A 22,062-nucleotide genomic window follows, 5' to 3' on the forward strand; every position below is an offset into this window, starting at 1 on the left:
TGGGACTCTATGCGCTTCCTGGACTTGATTGACTATTTCCTTACCCATATTAGGGAAGCTTTCAACCATAATCTCTTCAAATATTTTCTCAGTCCCTTTCTTTTTCTCTTCTTCTTCTGGGACCCCTATAATTCGAATGTTGGTGCATTTTACGTTGTCCCAGAGATCTCTGAGACTGTCCTCAGTTCTTTTCATTCTTTTTTCTTATTCTGCTCTGCAGTAGTTATTTCCACTATTTTATCTTCCAGGTCACTTATCCGTTCTTCTGCCTCAGTTATTCTGCTATTGATTCCTTCTAGAGAATTTTTAATTTCATTTATTGTGTTGTTCATCATTGCTTGTTTGCTCTTTAGTTCTTCTAGGTCCTTGTTAAACATTTCTTGTATTTTCTCCATTCTATTTCTAAGATTTTGGATCATCTTTACTATCATTACTCTGAATTCTTTTTCAGGTAGACTGCCTATTTCCTCTTCATTTGTTTAGTCTGGTGGGTTTTTACCTTGCTCCTTCAACTACTGTGTATTTCTCTGTCTTCTCATTTTGCTTAACTTACTGTGTTTGGGGTCTCCATTTCGCGGGCTGCAGGTCCGTAGTTCCTGTTGTTTTTGGTGTCTGCTGCCAGGGGGTAAGGTTGTTCAGTGGGTTATGCAGGCTTCCTGGTGGAGGGTACTGGTGCCTGTGTTCTGGTGGATGAGGCTGGATCTTGTCTTTCTGGTGGGCAGGTCCACGTCTGGTGGTGTGTTTTGGGGTGTCTGTGGCCTTATTATGATTTTAGGCAGCCTCTCTGCTAATGGGTGGGTTTGTGTTCCTGTCTTGCTAGTTGTTTGGCATAGGGTGCCCAGCACTGTAGCTTGCTGGTCATTGAGTGAAGCTGGGTCTTAGTGTTGAGATGGAGAACTCTGGGAGAGCTTTTGCTGTTTGATAGTAGGTGGGGCCAGGAGGTCTCTGGTGGACCCATGTCCTGAACTCGACTCTCCCACCTTAGAGGCTCAGGCCTGACATCCGGCCAGAGCACCAAGACCGTGTCAGCCACATGGCTCAGAAGAAAAGGGAGAGGAAGGAAGGGAGGGAGGGAGAGAGGGAGGGAGGGAGAGAGGGAGGAAGGAAGGAAGGGTAAATACATAAAATAATTAAAATAGAAAAAAATTATTAAAAATTAAAAAATTAAAAAGTAATAAAAAAAGAGTGAAAGAAAGAAGAGAGCAACCAAACCAAAAAACAAATCCACCAATGATAAAAGCGTTAAAAACTAAACTAAAAAAAAAAAGATCAAACAAAAAAACCAGACAGTCACAACCCTAGGACAAATGGCAAAAGCAAAGCTATACGGACAAAATCACACAAGGAAGCATACACATACACACTCACAAAAAGAGAAAAAGGAAAAAAAAATATATATATATATATATATAAAATAAGAAAAGGAAGAGAGCAACCAAATCAATAAACAAATCTACTAATGACAGTAATCTCTAAATACTAAACTAAGATAAACATAAAACCAGAAACAAATTAGATGCAGAAAGCAAACCCCAAGTCTACAGTTGCTGCCGAAGTCCATGGCCTCAATTTTGGGATGATTTATTGTCTATTCAGGTATTCCAGAGATGCAGGGTACATCAAGTTGATTGTGGAGATTTAATCCGCTGCTCCTGAGGCTGCTGGGAGAAATTTCCCTTTCTCTTCTTTGTTCGCACAGCTCCTGGGGTTCAGCTTTGGATTTGGACCCGCCTCTGCGTGTAGGTCGCCTGAGGGCGTCTGTTCTTTGCCCAGACAGGACGGGGTTAAAGGAGCAGCTGATTCGGGGGCTCTGGCTCACTCAGGCCGGGGGGAGGGAGGGGTACGGATGCGGGGTGAGCCTGCAGCGGCAGAGGCCAGCGTGACGTTGCAGCAGCCTGAGGCGCCGTGTGTTCTCCCGGGAAAGTTGTCCCTGGATCACGGGACCCTGGCAGTGGCGGGCTGCAAAGGCTCCTGGGAGGGGAGGTGTGGACAGTGACCTGTGCTTGCTCACAGGCTTCTTGGTGGCTGCAGCAGCAGCCTTAGTGTCTCATGCCCGTCTCTGGGGTCCGCGCTGATAGCCGTGGCTCGCACCCGTCTCTGGAGCTCCTTTAAGCTTCGCTGTTAATCTCCTCTCCTTGCGCACCAGGAAACAAAGAGGCAAGAAAAGGTCTCTTGCGTCTTTGGCAGCTCCAGACTTTTTCCTGGACTCCCTCCCGGCTAGCTGTGGCGCACTAGCCCCTTCAGGCTGTGTTCACGCAGCCAACCCCAGTCCTCTCCCTGGGATCTGACCTCTGAAGCCCGAACCTCAGCTCCCAGCCCCCACCCCGCCCTGGCAGGTGAGTAGACAAGCCTCTCAGGCTGGAGAGTGCTGGTCGGCACTGATCCTCTGTGCTGGAATCTCTCCGCTTTGCCCTCTGCACCCCTGTTGCTGCGCTCTCCTCTGTGGCTCCGAAGATTCCCCCCGTCTCCACCAGTGAAGGGTCTTCGTAGTGTGTGAAACTTTTCCTCCTTCACAGCTCCCTCCCAGAGGTGCACGTCCTGTCCCTATTCTTTTGTCTCTGTGTTTTCTTTTTTCTTTTGCCCTACCCAGGTATGTGGGGAGTTTCTTGCCTTTTGGGAAGTCTGAGGTCTTCTGCCAGTGTTCAGTAGTTGTTCTGTAGGAGCTGTTCCACATGTTTATGTATTTCTGATGTATCTGTGGGGAGGAAGGTGATCTCCACATCTTACTTCTCTGCCATCTTGAAGGCGCCCCCCCCCAACCAATCATATTTTTATAGACTTACATATGATTTTTACTTTGATTATAAAGATTTTCAAAAGTACATAAAATACATAGATTAATATAAAGATTTCTATCATCAAGATTCAAAACGTACTAAGATTTTGTAAATCTTAATTCATTTCTACAGTCACGTATTTTTTGTTTTCTTAGCTGCACATTTGAAAGCAAAACCCAGACATAATGTCATTTTGTCCATAAATATATCAGTAGTATGCAGATATTTCTGTGCACATGTTCGGCAGGAAACAGGCCAGTGAATATGTAATAAATGCTGAGAGCAGAGAGGCATGGAGCAGCCGTGCTCCAGATGAGTGTAACTGAACTATGAGTTTTCCTCATAAGAGAAAAAAATTGAAAAATAGCTCCTAGAAACTTGAAGCCTTTAGTTTTTGCTTTCTTGAGTCACTATCTGAAGCATAATCTCACATATACTCAATAGAATATCAACTTTAATATAGCAAAGGGGCATAAACAACCATAACGTGCAACAAATCCAGTTATAGTTGGTCATTCCAACTTTCCTCTCTATATAATTAATAAATAAGTAGACCAAGTATCATTAAAGATAAGTTGACTTGACTTGACTGATATTTAGAGAACAGTCCACCCAGTAATAACAAAACACATATTATTTTCAAGTGCACGTGGAAAATTCACCAAGATGGACAATACTGTAGACCTGAAAACAAACTCCAACAAATATGAAACTACTGATATCATATAAACCATGTTCTCAGACCACAAAAGAATCCAAGTAGAATATAGAAAGCTATTGGGAAAATGTCCAAATGTTTGGGAATTAAACAATATACTTTCAAATAATCATAGATCAAAAAAGAAACCCATAGGCCAAAAAACAAGTAACAATACAAATTATTTTGAACTGTATGGCAAGGAAAACAGAACATACCAAAATTTATTGAATGCAGCTAGGACAATGTGTAGAAAGAAATGTAGAGCATTAAGTGTGTATATTGAAAAAAAAGAATGGAATGAAATAAATGATCTAGGCATCTACCTTAAGAAGTTAGAGAGAGAAGAGTAACCAGAGAATCAAAGTAATCAGAAGAAGAAAATAATAAAGAGCAGGAATCAATAAGATAGAAAATGGACAAAATAGAGAAAATGAATGAAACAAACAGCTGTTTCATGAAAAGTATCAATAAAGTTGATAAACCTCTAGCTAGACTAATCGGGGAAAAAAACCTATTTCCAATATAAGAAATGAGAGAAAGGACATCATTACAGATGATACCGAGATAAAGGAATATTATGAACAACTTAATGGCAACTAATTTGACAACCTGGATGAAATGAACAAATTCCATAAAAGACATAAACTATGACAGCTCACTCAATAAACAGTAGATACATTAAATAGACCTATATATATATTAAATAAATTAACTTTGTAGTTAACAATCTTCTCCCAAAGACAACTCAAGGTCCATTTGGCTTCCATTGTTAATTCTAACAAACATTTGAGGAAGAAGCAATGCCAAATTCTACACAAAGAGTTTATAGATTAGGGAACCTGCCCCAATTTTATAAGACCAGTATTACTCTGATACACAAATCAAACAAAAAAATAAAGAAAGCAATACCTAAGGAACATAGACACAAAAATTATTTATAAAATTCTAGCAAATCTAGTTTAGCAATATATAGAAAGGATCATACATCACAACAATGATGTTTAACTCAGAAATTCAAGGTCGTTTTAACATTCAAAAATCAATAAATTTAATTCATGATATTAATAGGCTAAACATAAAAATGATGCAATCATCACAGATTCAGAAACAGCATTTCACAAAAGATAATTCAAGATAGAAACTATTAGCAAATTAGGAGTAGAATGGACTTTCTTCAACCTGATAAAAGACATCTACAAAAAAGAACTACAGCTAATGGTGAAAAGTGAATGCTTTTCATGCTGAGATCATGAACAAGGTAAGGATTTCCATTCTAATTTCTTCTAGGCAACACACTGTACTAGAGGTCCTAGCTGGTGCAATAAGCACGAAAAAGAAGTTAAAAAAAAATACAGATAGGAAAGCAAGAAGTAAAACTGTCTCTAATCAAAGAAGATATAATCATTTATGCAGAAAATCCTAGTAATCTATACAAGACACCTACAAGAACCAAGTGACTTAGTCTGTCTTACTTATCAAGTTCATCTATTGCATTCTTAAAATCAGTGTATCTTTCAGTTTTAGAATTTCCATTTGATTCTCTTTTAAGACATCTAACTCTTTAGTAATATTATTTATTTGGTAGTTTATTTTCTCAAACATATTAATGTACAGATATTTAAAATCTATAATAACCCTAATATCTGAATCACCTGTGGGCTTGTTTAATTGTCTTTTTAAAAAATAAATTTATTTATTGTTTATTTAAAAAAAAAAAAGAACTAAGTGACTTAGCAAGATTGCAGAATCTTGCTTACATATTAAAAAAAAAAAAGTCAACTGTCTTTCCAAAGCAATGGATAATAAATGTACACTAAATTTGGGCTGCTTGATGAGGAACAGGACATTTGCATGATTTCAAAGTGCCTTCACACAGGTTGCTTATTAGTTACATCTAACAGGGAAAGCATAATAACTTTATAGTGGAGAAACTGAAAAACATCTTGACCTGGTGATCAAAATTTCTATTATCAACAAGGGGTAGATAGATCTCAATGCTCCCTGATGTGAAATCCTGAGAAGGACACAAGAGCAGTTAGGTAGTTTTCTGACTAGGGATGCATAACCTGAATCTTTCCATGAGGAAACATAAGAAAAACTCAAATTGGGGAATATTTTATAAAATAACTGGTCTCTATTCTCCAAATAACATGTCATAAAAGAAAAGGTTGAGGAACTGTTCCAAATTAAGGCAGTCTAAAGAGACAAGACAACTAAATGCAATACACGATCCTAGACCAGATCCAGAACTAGACAGGGTAAAAAGATGCAAAAACATTATTGGGACAATTTTTGAAAGTGGGTTATGGACGGTAGATTAAATATAAATATTGAATAGATGTTAAATTCCTTAATTTGGTAATTCTACTGCAGTCACGTAAGAGAATATTCTTATTTGTAGGCTATACCTCGTGAAACACTGAAGAGTAAAGAAGTATGACATATGCAAATTACTCTCCAATGGTTCAGGAATATAATATGTGTTTATATATATGTACAGACATATACAGAGATGGATATAATGTGAAAAAATGTTGTAAATTAATGAACCTATTCAAAGGGTATTCAGAAGTTCTCTGTTATGTTTATGCAACTTCTCTGTAAGTTGGAAATTTTTTCAAAACAAAAAAGGATAAAGGAACTTCTCCAAGATTCATAATTCCCAGAATAAGGTTCACCTGTGTCTTTATTTCTTTTTCTCACTTAGTGGAATGTTGATAAAAGTGGGCTTTTCCATGTTTCTATTATTATCCCAATTAATGACATGCGCCTTCTAGATTAAACGTCAACCCATGGAGAGTGCAGGGGCAGACGGGAAGCTGTTGAAAGAACAGAGCCTTACATTTTCTCTTTGTCACTTGAGCAACTTCCTTCATATCTATGAGCCTTAATGTCTTTGTGTGAAAATGGGAATAAGTAATAATAATATACCAACTTCACAGGGATGATGTGAGAATTACAATAAGAAAAAAGTATAAATACATAGCTTTAAAAAGTATATTAAAAAGTACATACATAATGTTCAGGCAATGCTGGGCCTCTGCTTCATGCCCTCAGATACTTTCAATCTCCCTTAAAATCCTCACCATGACCTCCAATGTCTCACCTGATCTGGCCTCTCGTTCTCTGATCTCACCACTCTGCTTCTCCCATTGCATCTAGTCCCTCTGTTCTTAGTGCCATTCTGCAAGCATTCTCTGCCTCAAGGTCTTTGCAGTTCTGTTCGCCTGTCTCGACCACCCTTAGCCCAGACACACACAAGGCTCCTCCCCTCCTCCACTGCAGCTCTCTACTCAAATGACAGATGTCTTATCAGTGAAGCTTTCCCCCTAAAATTACTGACAAAACAGTAAACACACTTAATTCCTATTCTCTGCCTCTTTCCCTGATTTATTTTTCTTTTCAGGGCTTATCACACACAACCCACTATATATGTCCATTTACTAACTGTCTGTGTCCTCTTAAAATGTCAGCTATATGATTGTAAGGACTTTTATTTATTCAGCACTGTATATTTAGCACATAAATAAGTGCTTGGCACATAACACTCAATATTTGTGGAATGAATGAATGAAAAGGAAGTAAATCTTGCACATATCTAGTACATGCATAGTCAATGCTTCACAGAAATTATCTTAAGTCCATTTAATTAAAATGTTTTTTTCTCTGTTGACATCTGTCATTATTAAATATCCCCACTGCTTCTAAATGAATTTAAATGCACTGGATTTCACCGTAGTCTTTGAGATCACTGGCGATTATTTAATATGTAACCAAATCAGGCTTGCAGATCACTGAGTCACAATTTTGAAGAAGGAAAGGAGGGAAAGAAGAAATATTCCTCACACAGACATCTGAATATTTGCTCATTTCTTTCTTAGTGGTTCCACCTAATTATCAAGACAGGGCAACTCCCCAGTAAAGTTGGATTTTCTTTCTTACCCAAGTTACAGATAATTGGCAGCTGTTCACTCACTTCTAAATATAAAATAGCACCCTCACATTTCAAATGCCACATCCTCTTACTCCAGAAAAGCAGAGCACATCTCAAAAATTCAGCGATCGTGTCCGATGGGCAGTGACACCAAGAGACGGTCTTCTGTCAACACCCAGGCTGACAAATGACAATATCCCACTGCCACATGGGACCCTCCGAGTCACAGCCAGCTTGTTCCTCACTTGCCACTACCTTCCTGCAGCTGTGGCTTCCAGCCTGCATCACGACCTGCCCTGACAGATCCAGAATGAGGGGTCAGCTGCTTGGCTTGTTCTGTTTCCAGGGCCAGAAAAATCAGACAGGCAGCCAACTCCCCAGGGACTTTCACTGAGTTTGAAAACTACTATTCAATTAAACCATGGACGACCACCAATTTGCAAACATCTGCATTTGCAATCCTTTTGGTGCTGGGATTCACTTTCAGCAGAGATCAAGAGACACATGAACTCCAGAATAGGAAGATGTCATGAGGCATCCCTGGCAAAATCCTCAAGTCAGAAACTCCTGTTATCAATTATTTTTCCTTCTTACAGAGGAATGAGACTAATAAATTATAGCCAGTGCTCTAAAGCATGGTGAGCCCAGGTCTTGGTGCTCATTCCTAAAGTACAGATTACACACTGAACCAACTAAGAATTCATGATACCAGAATTAGTCCTATCCAAAGGGCTTCTTATTTAGAAACTTTCTTCCTTGCTTTTTTTATTGGTATAAACGGATTAAGAAGTATCTTAGTATTCTAAATTACTGAACCCAAAGTCTCTGTCTCAAGAAATGTAATGGAAAGGGCTAGTATACTCTCTCTACTTGTCACCTAAGTCAACAGAATAATGACAGGGACCTTGGTGTAGGATCAGGGCCCCCAGTACTGAGTCATGCTGGTTCTGGGCCTTATGACTATCCAAGCTATTTAAGATTATATCCTTCAGGTAGAGGGACAGAAGTAGTGTGGTAGTACATGGCAACTGCTTGGCCATTGGATGCGATAGAGAATAATAAAATACATCCCAAGTTCTTTACACTTTGTCTATTGAAATCTCAAAATTTCCATTTCACTGCAATTTAAAGATTCAAAGATAAGTTTCAACCAGAAAATGAAGGCAGCCTCAACTTTGAGAGTCCCTAAAACATGAAGTTCCCAGGCCTGCTAAGACTTTTGGTACCAACTCTGAACAGTACCATAAGCTTGAAACATGGATATCACAGAAATGTGAATTCTATCTATAGTTTTCCAGTATGGTTTCCTTGAGCATTAAGTGCTCTAAGTGAGAACACATTAAAAGAAAGGTTTTCCATTCAGTCTTCTTGCTGTGCAATTGCACCTTATTCTTTCACTGGTTTATTTCTTTCTTAAAACTAAATGTGTCATTACAGAAGGATGCACTGTGGTGTTGGAGTAGGTAACTCTAGATTTAAATCCTTAGTCAGTTAATTATCAGTCATATTACCTTAAGAAAGTGACCGATTTTCTCTGAATCTCAGTTTCCTCATCAGTAAGATGACCGATTAAATCCTTCCTCAAGTGGACGGTATATTAGATGAGACAATAGGTTTAACATTTATAGTATAAAAAGTCAAAACAACATTTTGCTCTTAACTTGGTTATGCTGATCACATAGCCCAGAAAAAAATTTCCATTTATTAAAGGCTTGAATTACTGAAATCCATAAAGTACCAAAAAATTATAAAACATTCACATGCTGAGATAAGCCACATTCTGATTTTCATTACCAAAGATAGGAATTTCTCGTTTTATTAAAACTGACTCAACCATAACCCAATCAGAACTGCAAACTGTCAAACAATTATACACCAGTAAAATGAACAACTGCAAGAAATTCCTAGAAATGTACAATCTGCCAAGACTAAATCAGGAAGAAATAGAAAATATGAACAGACTGATGACCAGTAATGAAACTGAATCAGTAACTTAAAAACTCCCAACAAACAAAAGTCCAGGACCAAACAGCTTCACAGGTATGCTCTACAGAACATTTAAAGAAGACTTAACACTTATCCTTCTCTATTAAACTCAAAAAATTAAAGAGGAATAAATGCTTCTGAACTCATTCTATGAGGCCAGTATCATCATGATACTGAAACCAGACAAAGACACCACAAACAAGAAAATTATAAGCCAATATCACTGATGAACATAAATGCAAAATCCTTGACAAAATATTAGCAAACCAAATTCAATAATACATTAAAAGGATCACACACTACAGTCAACTGGAATTTATCCCAGGGATTCAAGGATGGTTCAATATCTGCAATTCAATCAACATGCTACACCACATTAACGAATTGAAAAATAAAAATCATACAGTCATCTCAATAGATACAGAAAAAGCTTTTAACAAAATTCAACTTCCATTTATGATAAAAACTCTCAACAAAGTAGATACAAAGGGAAAATACCTCAAAGTAATAAAGGCCATATGTGACAAACCCACAGCCAACATCATACTCAGTGGTGAAAACCTGAAAGCATTTTCTCTAAAATCAGGAACAAGACAAGGATGCCCACTCTCTCCACTTTTATTCAACATAGTATTGGAAGTCCTAGCCATCACAATCAGATAAGAGAAAGAAAAGGAATATGAATTGGAAAAGAAAAGGTAAAACTTTCATTGTTCACAGAAGACATGATACTACATAGTGAAAATCCTGAAGATGCCACCAAAAAACTATTACAACTAATGAATGCATTCAGAAAAGTTGCAAGATACAAAATTAATATACAGAAATCTGCTGCATGTCTATACTCTAATAACAAACTATCAGAAAGAGAAATTAAAAATACAATCCCATTTACAATTGCATTAAATAATAAAATACCTAGGAATAAATCTAACCAAAGAGGTTAAAGACTTGTACTCTCAAAACTATAAGACGTTGATGAAAGAAACTGAAGATGACACAAGCAAATGGAAAGATATACCATGCTCATGGCTTGGAAGAATTAATATTGTTAAAATGACCAAAGGCAATCCACAGATTCAGAGTAATCCCTGTCAAAATACCAGTGGCATTTTTCACAGAACTAAAACAATTTTTAAATTTGTATGGAAACATAAAAGACCCTGAATAGCCAAAGCAATCTTGAGAAAGAAGAACTATACTACAGAGTTATAGTGATCAAAGCTACAGTGGCACAAAAACAAACACATAGTCAATGGAATAGAGAGCCCAAAAATGAACCCACGTTTATATGATCAAATATTATATGACAGAGGAGGCAAGAATATACAATGCGGAAAGACAGCCTCTTCCATAAATGGTGTTGGGAAAACTGAACAGCTAAATCCAAAAGGATAAAACTGGACTACTTTCTTACACCATATACAAAAATAAATTCAAAATGGATTAAAGGCTTAAATGTAAGATCTGAAACCATAAAAGCCCTAGAAGAAAACACAAGCAGTACTCTCTTTGACAGCTTAGCAATATATATATATATTTTTTTTGATGTGTTCCTTTAGGCAAGAGAAACAAGAGCAAAAATAAACAAATGGGACTATATCAAAATAAAAAGCTTTTGCCCAGCAAAGGAGACTATCAACAAAACAAAAGGCAGCCTACTAAATGGGAGAAGATATTTGCAAATGATATATATGATAAGGGGCTAATATCCAAACTATACAAAGACCTCATACAACTTAACATCAAAAAACAAACAAACAACCTGAGTAAAAATGGACAGAGGATCTGAATAGACATTTTTCCAAAAAAGACATACAGATGGCCAACAGACACATGACAAGATGCTCAACATCACTAATCATCAGGGAAATGTAACTCAAAACCACAATGAAATATCATCTCACACCTGTCAGGATAGCTATCATCAAAAAGAAATAAATAACAAGTATTGGCGAGGATGTGGAGAAAAGGGAACCCATGTGCACTGTTGGTGGAACTGTAAATTGTTATAGCCGTTGTGGAAAATAGTGTGGAGTTTCCTCAAAGAATTAAAAATAGAACTGCCATCTGATTCAGCAATTTTACTTCTGTGTATTTACTCCAAGAAAACAAAAACACTAATTCAAAAAGATACATGCACACCAATGTTTACTGAAGCATTATCTACAGTAGCCAAGAAATGGAAGCAGCTAAGTGTGCATTGATACATGAAATGGATAAAGAAGATGCAGTATATATATATATATATACACTGGAATATTACTCAGCCATAAAAAAAGAAATCTTGCAATTGTGACAACATGTATGGATTTAGAGGGTATTAGCTAAGTGAAATAAGTCAGATGGAGAAAGACAAATACCATAATGATCTCACTTATATGTGGAATCTAAAAAACAAAACAAATGAATAGACAAAACAAAATGAAAACAGACTCGCAGATACAGAGAACAAATGAATGGTTATCAGATGGGAGGCAGGTGGGAGATGCGGTGTAACGGGGGAAGGGGATTAAGAGATATTACCTCCAGTTACAGAGTCACAGGTGTAGAAAACAAACTTATGGTTACCGGGTTGGGGGGAAGGGGGGAAGGACAAATTGGGAGATTGGGATTGACAGATACACACTACTACATATAAAATAGATAACTAATAAGGACCTACACAGGGAACTCTTCTCAATACTCTGTAATGACCTATATGGGAAAAGAATCTAAAGAATAGATATATGTATATGTACAACTTATTCACTTTGCTGTACAGCAGAAACTAACATTTTAAATCAACTATACTCCAATAAAAATTTTTTAAAAAGAAAAAGAAAAGAAAAATGCCACAGGGATATAATGTACAGCATAAGGAATATAGTCAATAATACTGTAGTAACTTTTTTTTTTTTCTGGCCACGCCTCATGGCTTGCAGGATCTTAGTTCCCTGACCAGGGATTGAACCCGGGCCAAGGCAGTGAAAGTGCTGAGTCCTAACCACTGGACTGCCAAGGAATTCCCAACAATGTTGTAGTAACTTTGTATGGTGACAGACGGTTACTAGACTTATCGTGGTAATCAATTCATAATGTATGCAAACGTCACTGTGTAGTATACCTGAAACTAACATAATATTATATGTCAACTATATTTCAATAAAAATAAACAAATGCACATACTATAAAGTCAAATGGGGAAAAAAAAAATTCCCCCATGCTCTTTTACAGTCAAGCTCACCCTAACTCCCAGCCCCAGACAATCACTGATCAACTTTCTGCAACTGTAGATTAACTATGCCTGTTCTAGAATTTTATATAAATGGAATTATACGATATGTACTCTTACGTACCTGGTTTATATCACTCGATCTAAAATTTTTGAGACTGATCCATGTAGTTGAGTTCACCAGTCATTCATTTCTTTTTATTAATAATTGGCTTCCATTGTATAGATATGGCATAGTTTGTCCATTCACATGCTAATGAACAGCTATCTGGGTTGTTTCCAGATTTTGGCTATGGTAATAAAGCTGCTGTAAAAATTCCTGTACAGGTCTTTTGGCATACATAATGTTTTTCCTTCTCTTGGGTAAATATCTTGGCATGGATTTGTTGGGTCATAGGATAATGCACATTTAACTTTTTAAGAAAGTCTCGTTTTCCTCTAGGTCTCACCCACAAAGAGAATGGTTGCCAGTAAGTTGTATATATGTAACAGCAACTGCTATGTCATGTTTTAGGATGAGCAGGAGGGGTACCTGCCTGCACCCCTTTGGGACGGGGGTGCAAGGGGGCTACAAATGCTAGAATGAAGGACCGCTTTTCTGTGAAGTAGAAGCACATATATTAGCAGCGAAATTCTTCCCATTTTTTTCAGTCTCTTTACAGGCGTCCTCTGGTTTTTCCCTGGAAGTAAAATGCCTGTCGCACTTTCTTCATGGGGATGAAGGAAGGAGGAGAGAGGCTGTAGAGAGCCTGTTGATCATTAGGTAGAGAGACATTTAGCTAATCCCATCTGGCTCCCCCGTCCTCACTGCTAGCCTCCATATTACTGTCTGAGTCTGGAGCCCCTGGGGTTCTCTTTTATGGCAGCACCCACTCATAGATTCTGGGCTGCGGCTTCTTCTCTCTGATCACCCATCTTCTAGGAATTTGTTGAACTTGCATTTCCTGATGGTCCTTCCTTCATTCTCTTCACTCTTGCTGTGTTTGTTATTCTACTGAGGTGTTGGGAGAGAGAAGGAAAATGATTGTCTTTGGTCTGTAGCCCTCACCCAGAAATCAATGGATCTGATTCAGTGCACTAATCTTGTACTAAATTTGGCGACTGAAACTTCCCTAGCCAAGCTCATCAATGACCCTGCTGTTTAATCCAGCGCACACCTTTACGTCTTTTCCTACTCAATCTCTCTGTAACATCTGGATAACCTTGCTCCTGTCTGAAGTGTGCTGTTAACTTCCACAGTACTACTCTCACTTGGTTTTCTCCCGCCTTTCGGCTGCTGCTTTCAGTCTCATTTCCACACTTCCTGTTCTCTACCCATAAATGTCGGTGGTTCCTTAAGGTGTCTCTTTAGGTCTTTGTTTTTTCTCACTCTATATATTCTCCCTAATCTTGTTGCCCAATGTGCTCTTCTAAACCCCATTCTTGCCGTGTTTAAACAGTCCCTTTCCTGAGAAGCCTTCCTCGACCCTCAAGGCTGAGGTAGGTGCCCTGACTAATGTCCCCACAGCACTTAAGAGACTCGTTCAGAACTTCTCATATTGCTTGCTCATGAATCTGTTGCCTCCTCCAACCTTAAGATCTCTCAGAGTCCGAGGCTGTGTTTTTCATCCAGAGCAGCTCACCTGGGATATGGATGGTGATAAATAAATATTTGCTGGACTGAACTGAGACAACAGATATTTTAAAATGCTTTGTGTTGTATACATGTTATTACTAGGAATAACAGTAAAATTTGCACTTTGAAGAAAAAATTTGCCAGAGAAAGATAAACCTCAAGTTAATCAGAGAAAAACAAATTCTTAATTGTGTAACATAAGTTAATGATGTTGTGCAGAAATTAATGATGCAGTGCAGAAATTAATGACGCACATTTTCATGTGAAAATTATATCCTCTTCATTCCTTGGCACCTCTACAGAGCCAAAACCAATATAGATTTCACCCATCAAAAAAGTCTCATACCCATGTCCACAGCAGTATTATTCATGGGGGCCAGAAAGTGGAAGCAACCCAAGTGTCCATTGATGGATGAATGGATAGACAGGGTGTGCTATATGCACAGACTGAAATATTATTCAGCCTTAAAAAGGAAAGAAATTCTGACACATGCGATAACATGCATAAAACATGAGGACATTACGCAAAGTGAAGTAAGTCAGTCAAAGTGAAATAAGTCAGTCACAAGAGTACAGGTACTATAGAATTTCGTTTCTATAAGGTACCCTAGAGTAGTCAAAGTCATAGAAACAGAAAGTAGAATGGTGGTTGCCAAGGCTGGTGGGGAGGCAGGGAATGGGGAGTTGTTATTTAATGGGTACAGAGTTTCAGTTTTGCAAGATGAAGAGAGTTATGGAGATGGATGGCGAGAGTTGTACAACAATGTGATTGTACTTAATGCCACTGAATTGTACTCTTAAAACGCGTTAAGATGGTACATTTTAAATTATGCGTATTTTACCACAATTACAAATAAAATTAAAAAGTCACACACACACACAAAGGAATTGCAGGCTGTCATATCTGACCTACAAATATAGCCTTCTCTCTGTATCTGGGAGCCAGTTCTTGTGAAAGCAGGACTTCCTCATATGTATTTTATTATTAAAGATAAAACTCCCCTCAGTACTCCAAAAATGTTTATTAAGTTGTTCTTGTTTGAATTTTAACGTGGAGGTCCTACTAAGATGCTCACACAGATTTATGTATCAGAGCTTGCCTGAGAAATGCACCCTACAAGCTCCTTGGGTTCAGGCCTATCTTTCCTGGCTACTGGGGCGGGTCTAACTGTGCTGAGGTAGTAATTGTGTACTCACTGAGTCTGCTTCTAAATTATTTGTTGTTCATTGCTATCTGGATATCTAGCTTTATTTCTGCCTCAAGTCTGTTTCAATTATTTCTGTCTATTGGATGTCTAGTCCCCTCTAACAAATGAAAAGTACTGAGAGGTTGGTATTCATCCTCATTTGGTATTGTCTGTCCACAGTTTTGGAGATATCTTAAATGACTAAAGCACCTACTTATCTATAACGTAGGTCTACATTTTACCAAGACTAGGGGCCTATCTCTATTGAACTGTTAAGAGGGTTGCCTGTGGAACATCCTGTACTACTGATATTATTTTTCTTAGCTGTAGAAGAAATTCTAAAATGCCTTGTCCGTGAATGTCTTTCCTGGAAAATATGTGTTTGTGTCTGATTTGATTTGACCTATGAATGAAGTTTTCTGTACTATTGTTCTCTGGAGTTTATAAATGAGAAAATCTCCCTCCTCCTTACAAAGAAAAAGTTCTGGGAAATACTCCTCCATGGGTCTCTCTTTTTTTTTTTAAATAAATTTGTAGCACTTTTTTTCTTTAATAAATTTGTAGTATTTCTTTTTTTTAAAATAAATTTGTAGCATTTCTTTCTTTCTTTCTTTCTTTCTTTTAATAAATTTGTCCATGGGTCTCTAGATGGGACTCAAATATGCCTTACTGGGTAGGCCATGAATGCCAGGCCTTCACCACTCTCCACCTGGGCTCTTTCTCAGGGTGGTGTATGAAGCAAGCAACCTTGAGGTATGAAGTAATATCTTCTTCTGGAACAAAGAGCAAGCCTGGTTACCACTTGCTATTAAATAGAAGTTCCCCAAGCTCAGTGTTCCTCTCCTGTAATGCATCCCACTGCATGTGCAGGCCACCCATCTTATCCTCCACATCTGTCTGGGGGATTTGGGGCTTAAAGAACTCAGAGAAAATATGCTCACCCTTTGGCTACTGCTCTTTTCCTGAGAGTCTAAAATAGTCTTTTATCTCTGCACCAGGAGTCTTATGTCTTCTGTCAGCATTCATGGAAGAGTGGCAACCTAACTTGTTAGTTTACAAATCAGATAAAATCCAATTAATATTGTTAAAATGAAAATTCTCAACAAACTGATCAATCTCAATCACAATCAGACCAAGCACTTTTGTAGAAATTGACAACTTAATTATAAAATGTATATGTAAATGCAGAGGACCAAAAATACCTAGAACAATCTTGATAAAGAAGAACAAACTTAAATGGACTTCAAGTGTTACTTTAAAGGTGATCCAGACAATGTGATACTGGCACAAAGATAATCAAGAGAACAGAAGAGAGAGCTCCGAAATAGACCAAGTCTACATACAATCATTTGACTTGCAAAAGTCTTTTCAACAAACAGGGCTAGAATAAATGGATATCCATATAGTCTAAAAATAATCTTTGACTAAATACCTTACACCAAATAAAAAATGATTAAGATTGACTGTATACCTAAAATATAAAATCTGAAGCTATAAAACTTATGAAAGGAAATATAAAAGAAAAGGATAAACTGGCCTTCATCAAAATTTAAAACTTCTTCTCAACATAAGACATCATTAGGGAAATAAATAAGCAAGCTACAGACTAGAAGATAACACCCATTCATTACATATGTGATACATATCTGGTATCCTGGATACACAAAGAACAATTCCATAGATAAACAACCAGTTAGTAACAAGCAAATGATTTTAATTCATAATCATGTGAAAAACTGCTTAACATCATTAGGTATCAGGAAAATGTAAATTAAAACCACAATGAGATACAATTACACACCCACCAGAATGAAACAACAACTTAAAAGACTGAACGACCAAATGCTGGCAAAGATATGGAGCAATCAGAACTCTCACACATTATTGGTAGGAGTGTAAAATGGTATGACTACTTTGGAAAAAATTCTGGCTATTTCTTATAAAACTAAGCATACGCTTACTCTATGCCCCAGCAATTTTACTCCTAGATACTGATCCAACAGAAACGAGAAAATATATATGGTAAAAGAATATTCATCATAGCCAAATGCAAATGGTGATCTTCTACAGCTAAAGATATAAAGAAGGAACCACAACAAGATGGTAGGAGGGATGGAGATGTCATACAGTCAAGACCCATACCCCCAGGTGGGTGACCCATAAACGGGAAGATAATTACATTGCAGAGGTTCTCCCCAAGGAGTGAGTGGTCTGAGCCCCACAATGGGCTCCGCAGCCTGGGGGGTCCCACACCAGGAAGATGAGCCCCTAGAACATTTGGCTTTGAAGGCCAGTGGGGCTTACTTTCGGGAGTTCCAAAAAGCTGTGGGAAACAGACTCTGCTCTCAAAGGGTGCACACAAAATCTCACACACTCTGGGACCCAAGGCAGAAGCAGTAATTTGAAAGGAGCCTGTTTTAGACCCACCCACCGATCTTGGAGAGCCTCCCAGAGAGGCAGGAGGCAAATGGAGCTTACCCTGGGGACACAGACACCGGTAGAAGCCATTTGGGAAGCTCACTGTACCACATGGGCACTGGTGCTGGTAAGCGCCCTTTTGGAACCCTCCCTCTAGCTTATTAGTGCTGGGACGTGGCCCTGCCTACCAGCCTTTCAGCCTCAGTACTGGGATGCCTCAGGCCAAGCAACTAGCCAGGTGAACACGGCTCACCCACCAGCAGACCCACGGCCTAAAGACCCCCTGAGCCCACAGCTGCCCCTGTCCATCAGAGAGGCCAGGACCCAGGGCTGGCTCCACACACCAGTGCGCTAGCACCAGCCCTGGGACCCCCAGGGCCCTACAGCCAGAGACACTGGGACCCAGCTCTGTCTACCAGTGAGCCGGCATGAGCCAGCAGTAGGCCCAGGACCTTGTCTTACCCATCATTGGGCGGTTACCAGTCCTGGGTTCCCCTGGGCCCCAGCCCCACCTAGCAGCAGGCAGACACCAGCCCCGGGACCACTGAAGCCCTGCAGCCTGCCCTACCAGGATTTAGCCTGCCCACCAGCAGGCTAGCACTAGCCTCCAGACTCACAGGGCACTGCAGCCAGCCACCTGGTTCCCCCCAGCAATGAGCCAGCACTAGCTCTGGGGCCCCCTGGGCCTCAGCCTCACCCACCAGCAGGTCGACACCAGCTTTGGGGCCCCCCAGATCCTACAGCCAGCAGCCTCATGACCCAGCCCCACCCACCAGCAGCCAGAAATCTTTCAGAGTGCCTTTGAGTCTTTTCTTAAAATACTTCTAGTTATACTTTAATTTACCTCCCTATTGCTAGACATTTGTTGACCAGAGTCTAAAAATGCTCAGCAAGTGATTCAAAGACAAAAACAGGATGAAATCATTGACGCTCAAACTGAAAATCACATTTCGGCAAACAACTTCATCTTCAAGGAGAATCAACAACAGTGGTGAAGATCTGGACAATCCTTGGTGTCCTTTCCTGCAGCTTGGGATGAAGGAGAACCAAAGCAGGGTTGGCGGGCGGGGTATTAGAATACAAACGTTCTCACGGTCTAGGGAAGGCTGACTGCCCTGTAGACACCACATCAAGTTAAGCACCAGAACCAGTTCTAAACCATTCTATCAATGGATGGCAACTCACATCAGGAAACATGGTGCTGAAAGTCAACCAACCAGGAGATTTGCCTTTGGAAAAGCCAGGGGCTTGGAATAGACACAAAACTTACCAGCATGAGACTCAAACTTCAGCAAAGCACTGCGGTAGCCCAGAGAAATCAAGACGGACTCCTTCCCCACACAGCAACATTCAGTGTCTCCGTTGAGCGAGCATTTGAAGACACAGACACCATCAGCTATGAAAGGTGGGAAAAGAGGATTAGGAAAATCCACTTTGAGGACTCTAAAAAGGTTCAGGCGTTCCTGCGTTTCTGTTTTCAAGGCCCCCCATTTCTATCTCCTTAATATAATGCCTCCGGGGACATATGTGAACATGAGGATGAATGTAACCACGGTCAAAAAAATAATTCTTCGCATATGGCTTAACAAAGGGCTCGAAACTGACTCTTGTCTCTTGTCTTTGTGTCTATCGTTCCGTTCCCTATAACACTTTATTCCCCAAATCATTTTGTATCTCTTGACACCATCCCAGGAGAGATCAGGTAATGGTTTCCTGGGTGATTCTTGAGCACCTCCTATGTGTCCAAGATATCACAACAACTCTTCACTGTGTGTATCATCACTGCCAGTGTTCCTAGGTGAATACTAGGAAAAGAGTTTAGGTCCAATATGCTAATAAGTGGCAGAACTGGAATTCAAACCCAGGTATTTGACTCCAACGCACGTTCTTCCTACCACAGTGTGCAAGCAGGATAAAGAGGGAGATTCATTCTGCAAGCAGGACCTGTGGTAAGTGGCTATGGTCTCATTAGATTCATCTATAGATAATTGGGAACTAACTCTCAATTCCTCTCTTTACAGGTTAGACAGGGCTTTCACCTTGGGCAGCTGTAGTATGGTAGAAAGAGCAATGAAACTTGCAGTTTTGCTTTCATCTTTGATGTTTACTAACCCTGGAACTTCAATCACCCAATCATTTTGAGCCACATGTCTTCATTATGTAAAATAAAAATACTGATGCTTATTTCACAGGCTTTTTGTGAAGACTGAATAATAAAGGTGAAATAATTTCTAAAATCCTATTAAAACAATAAAGGACTATTATTATTCCTTTCATTATAAAGTAGATCTTAGTTTCTATTCTTAATGTTTTCCTTTCTCCCTTACAAAATTAAATAGAATAATTGTGTTAACTTAAAAACAAAATTATATATATATAAAATTCTACTGTTACACATGAGCATATGCACATTCAAAACAGACACACAGGGTTAAAATGACCAAATATTTTCAAATATTTTCATCCATTATTTCACTCACAAGTGAGTACCTCCTGATGGAAGCATTCACAAATATTTTTCACAAAACATCTTGGCTGGTTAAATAGTGCAGATGTTTTGAAAACATCTTCCTGGCATAAAACATGATTACAGGTTTAGATATTACAACCCAGTCAGTGTCTCAAAGCCATAAGCGTCTCCTTGCAGGGAGGTAGCCATGAATGTAGATACAGAAGAAGAGTTTGGGGTCTTTTAAACAATATGTTTTTTTTGAAATCAAAAGAAATATTTTCTTCAAGAAAGCAGGATTCCTAGCATTTACCAATTATTTCCTTCATGGTTTAGAAGTAGAGTAAGAGAGAAGGAAGAAGGAATGAGGATTCTAGGCTTCTACAGTCCCTTGTACATACATGACTATTATAGTCTGTGAGCTCTTTGTGGGCAGGGGCAATTTTACTTTATTTTTGGAATCAATATCTTTTTTCCTCTGAATCAAAACCTAGCCCAGTAACTGGTACTTAATATTTGCTGAATCAGTGAAAGCATTTCTCCATGTATTGACTGCATACCACCACAGAACAGGTAAAAGGCTTTATATTTTATCTGGTTCAATTCTCCATAACCAGATAGGCTCATAAATTTTTGTTTTATCATTGTTTGTTTGTTCTGTTGTAATTTGATTAGAATATAAATTGAATAGCTCCTTTTCCTACTTTTATAAATTGTAAAATGCCTGTCCATGTATCCTCCTTTCTTTATCCTCTTCTAACCCTCTGTTTAAATATGGGTGGAGAATGTCTTTTTAAGCATGCAACAAAATCCAGAAAGTACTGGTAATTACTCAAAAATTTAAAACCTACATATGGCAAAATTTTTAAAATACTTTAAACCAATTTAAAAAGCAATGATAAACTAGGGAAAATATTTTCAACACACTTAACAAAGACTTAATATCCCTAATATATAATCAGCGGTAAAAAATAAGAAGCAATCAACCTACTGAAAATTTAGTAAGAAGGATTAATAGACAACTGGCAACTAGAAACATGCTGATAACAAAAAAAAAAGTGAAAAAATAATCAATCTCAGAAATGATCAAAGAAATATATGATAAAACAATGAGGTCAAGCTTTTTATGTCTTACTGTTAAGTTTTTAAAAGTATAAAATGACAGTATCAAATGTTGGAGAGGGTGAGAGAAAACAGTGAATGGCAGTTATTCACAATGTAAATTTCTATGCTCCTGGAATACAGTCTGCCCATATGCTTCAAAATTTAAAACCTATGTACTCTTTGTTAGATATTCTACTCATAATAACATTTTTTCTACAATGTACTTTATCAAGTGTGAATAAATGTATATTCAAGGACATGCAACTTAGAGCTGTTTATTTAGCTATCAGATGTAAAGAGGCCCAGAGCCCATCACTTACATGGCTGCTTAAATCAGGCACCTCCAAGTTAAGGCTGCCGAACAGCATGTGTAATATTACTGCGGCAATTTAACGCTGTGTTTGTCTTTGGAGAAAGCTGTTTTGAAAGATATACATCAAAATGCCATCAGTGGTTTCCTCTGAATGGAGAGATGTGGGAACATTTTTATTTTTCCCCTCATAAAGTTCTGCCTTGTTTGAATTTTTTATGTGACTACTTATTTTTATAATTCAAAAAACCAAGAAAGCTATTTTCATCTGGTAAAAAGCAATCAAACAAAAGACACACTACCACTGCTAATGTAGTTAGCATGTTAACTACTAGTGTAACTGCCACATTCTCATTCTTGGTGGGTAT

General features: G+C 38.4%; 1 protein-coding gene across 11 annotated transcripts in view; it reads right to left on the reverse strand.

The window, feature by feature from the left end:
* The window catches only part of LOC309664904 (histone-arginine methyltransferase CARM1-like), a 291,386-nt gene that overhangs the window by 167,905 nt on the left and 101,419 nt on the right, over window positions 1–22,062 (reverse strand). For all 11 annotated transcript variants that reach the window (XR_014266089.1, XM_082471027.1, XM_082471028.1 and 8 more), the window contains exon 2: window positions 19,102–19,227. Coding sequence is in view for 10 of the 11 variants with exons in the window: in XM_082471027.1 (XP_082327153.1) it covers window positions 19,102–19,227 (126 nt within the window). In the remaining variant the exon portion in view is untranslated. The remainder of the gene's footprint in view (window positions 1–19,101; window positions 19,228–22,062) is intronic.

Source organism: Balaenoptera physalus (assembly GCF_965194825.1).
Source record: "Balaenoptera physalus genome assembly, chromosome: 7".
Lineage (NCBI taxonomy): Eukaryota > Metazoa > Chordata > Mammalia > Artiodactyla > Balaenopteridae > Balaenoptera > Balaenoptera physalus.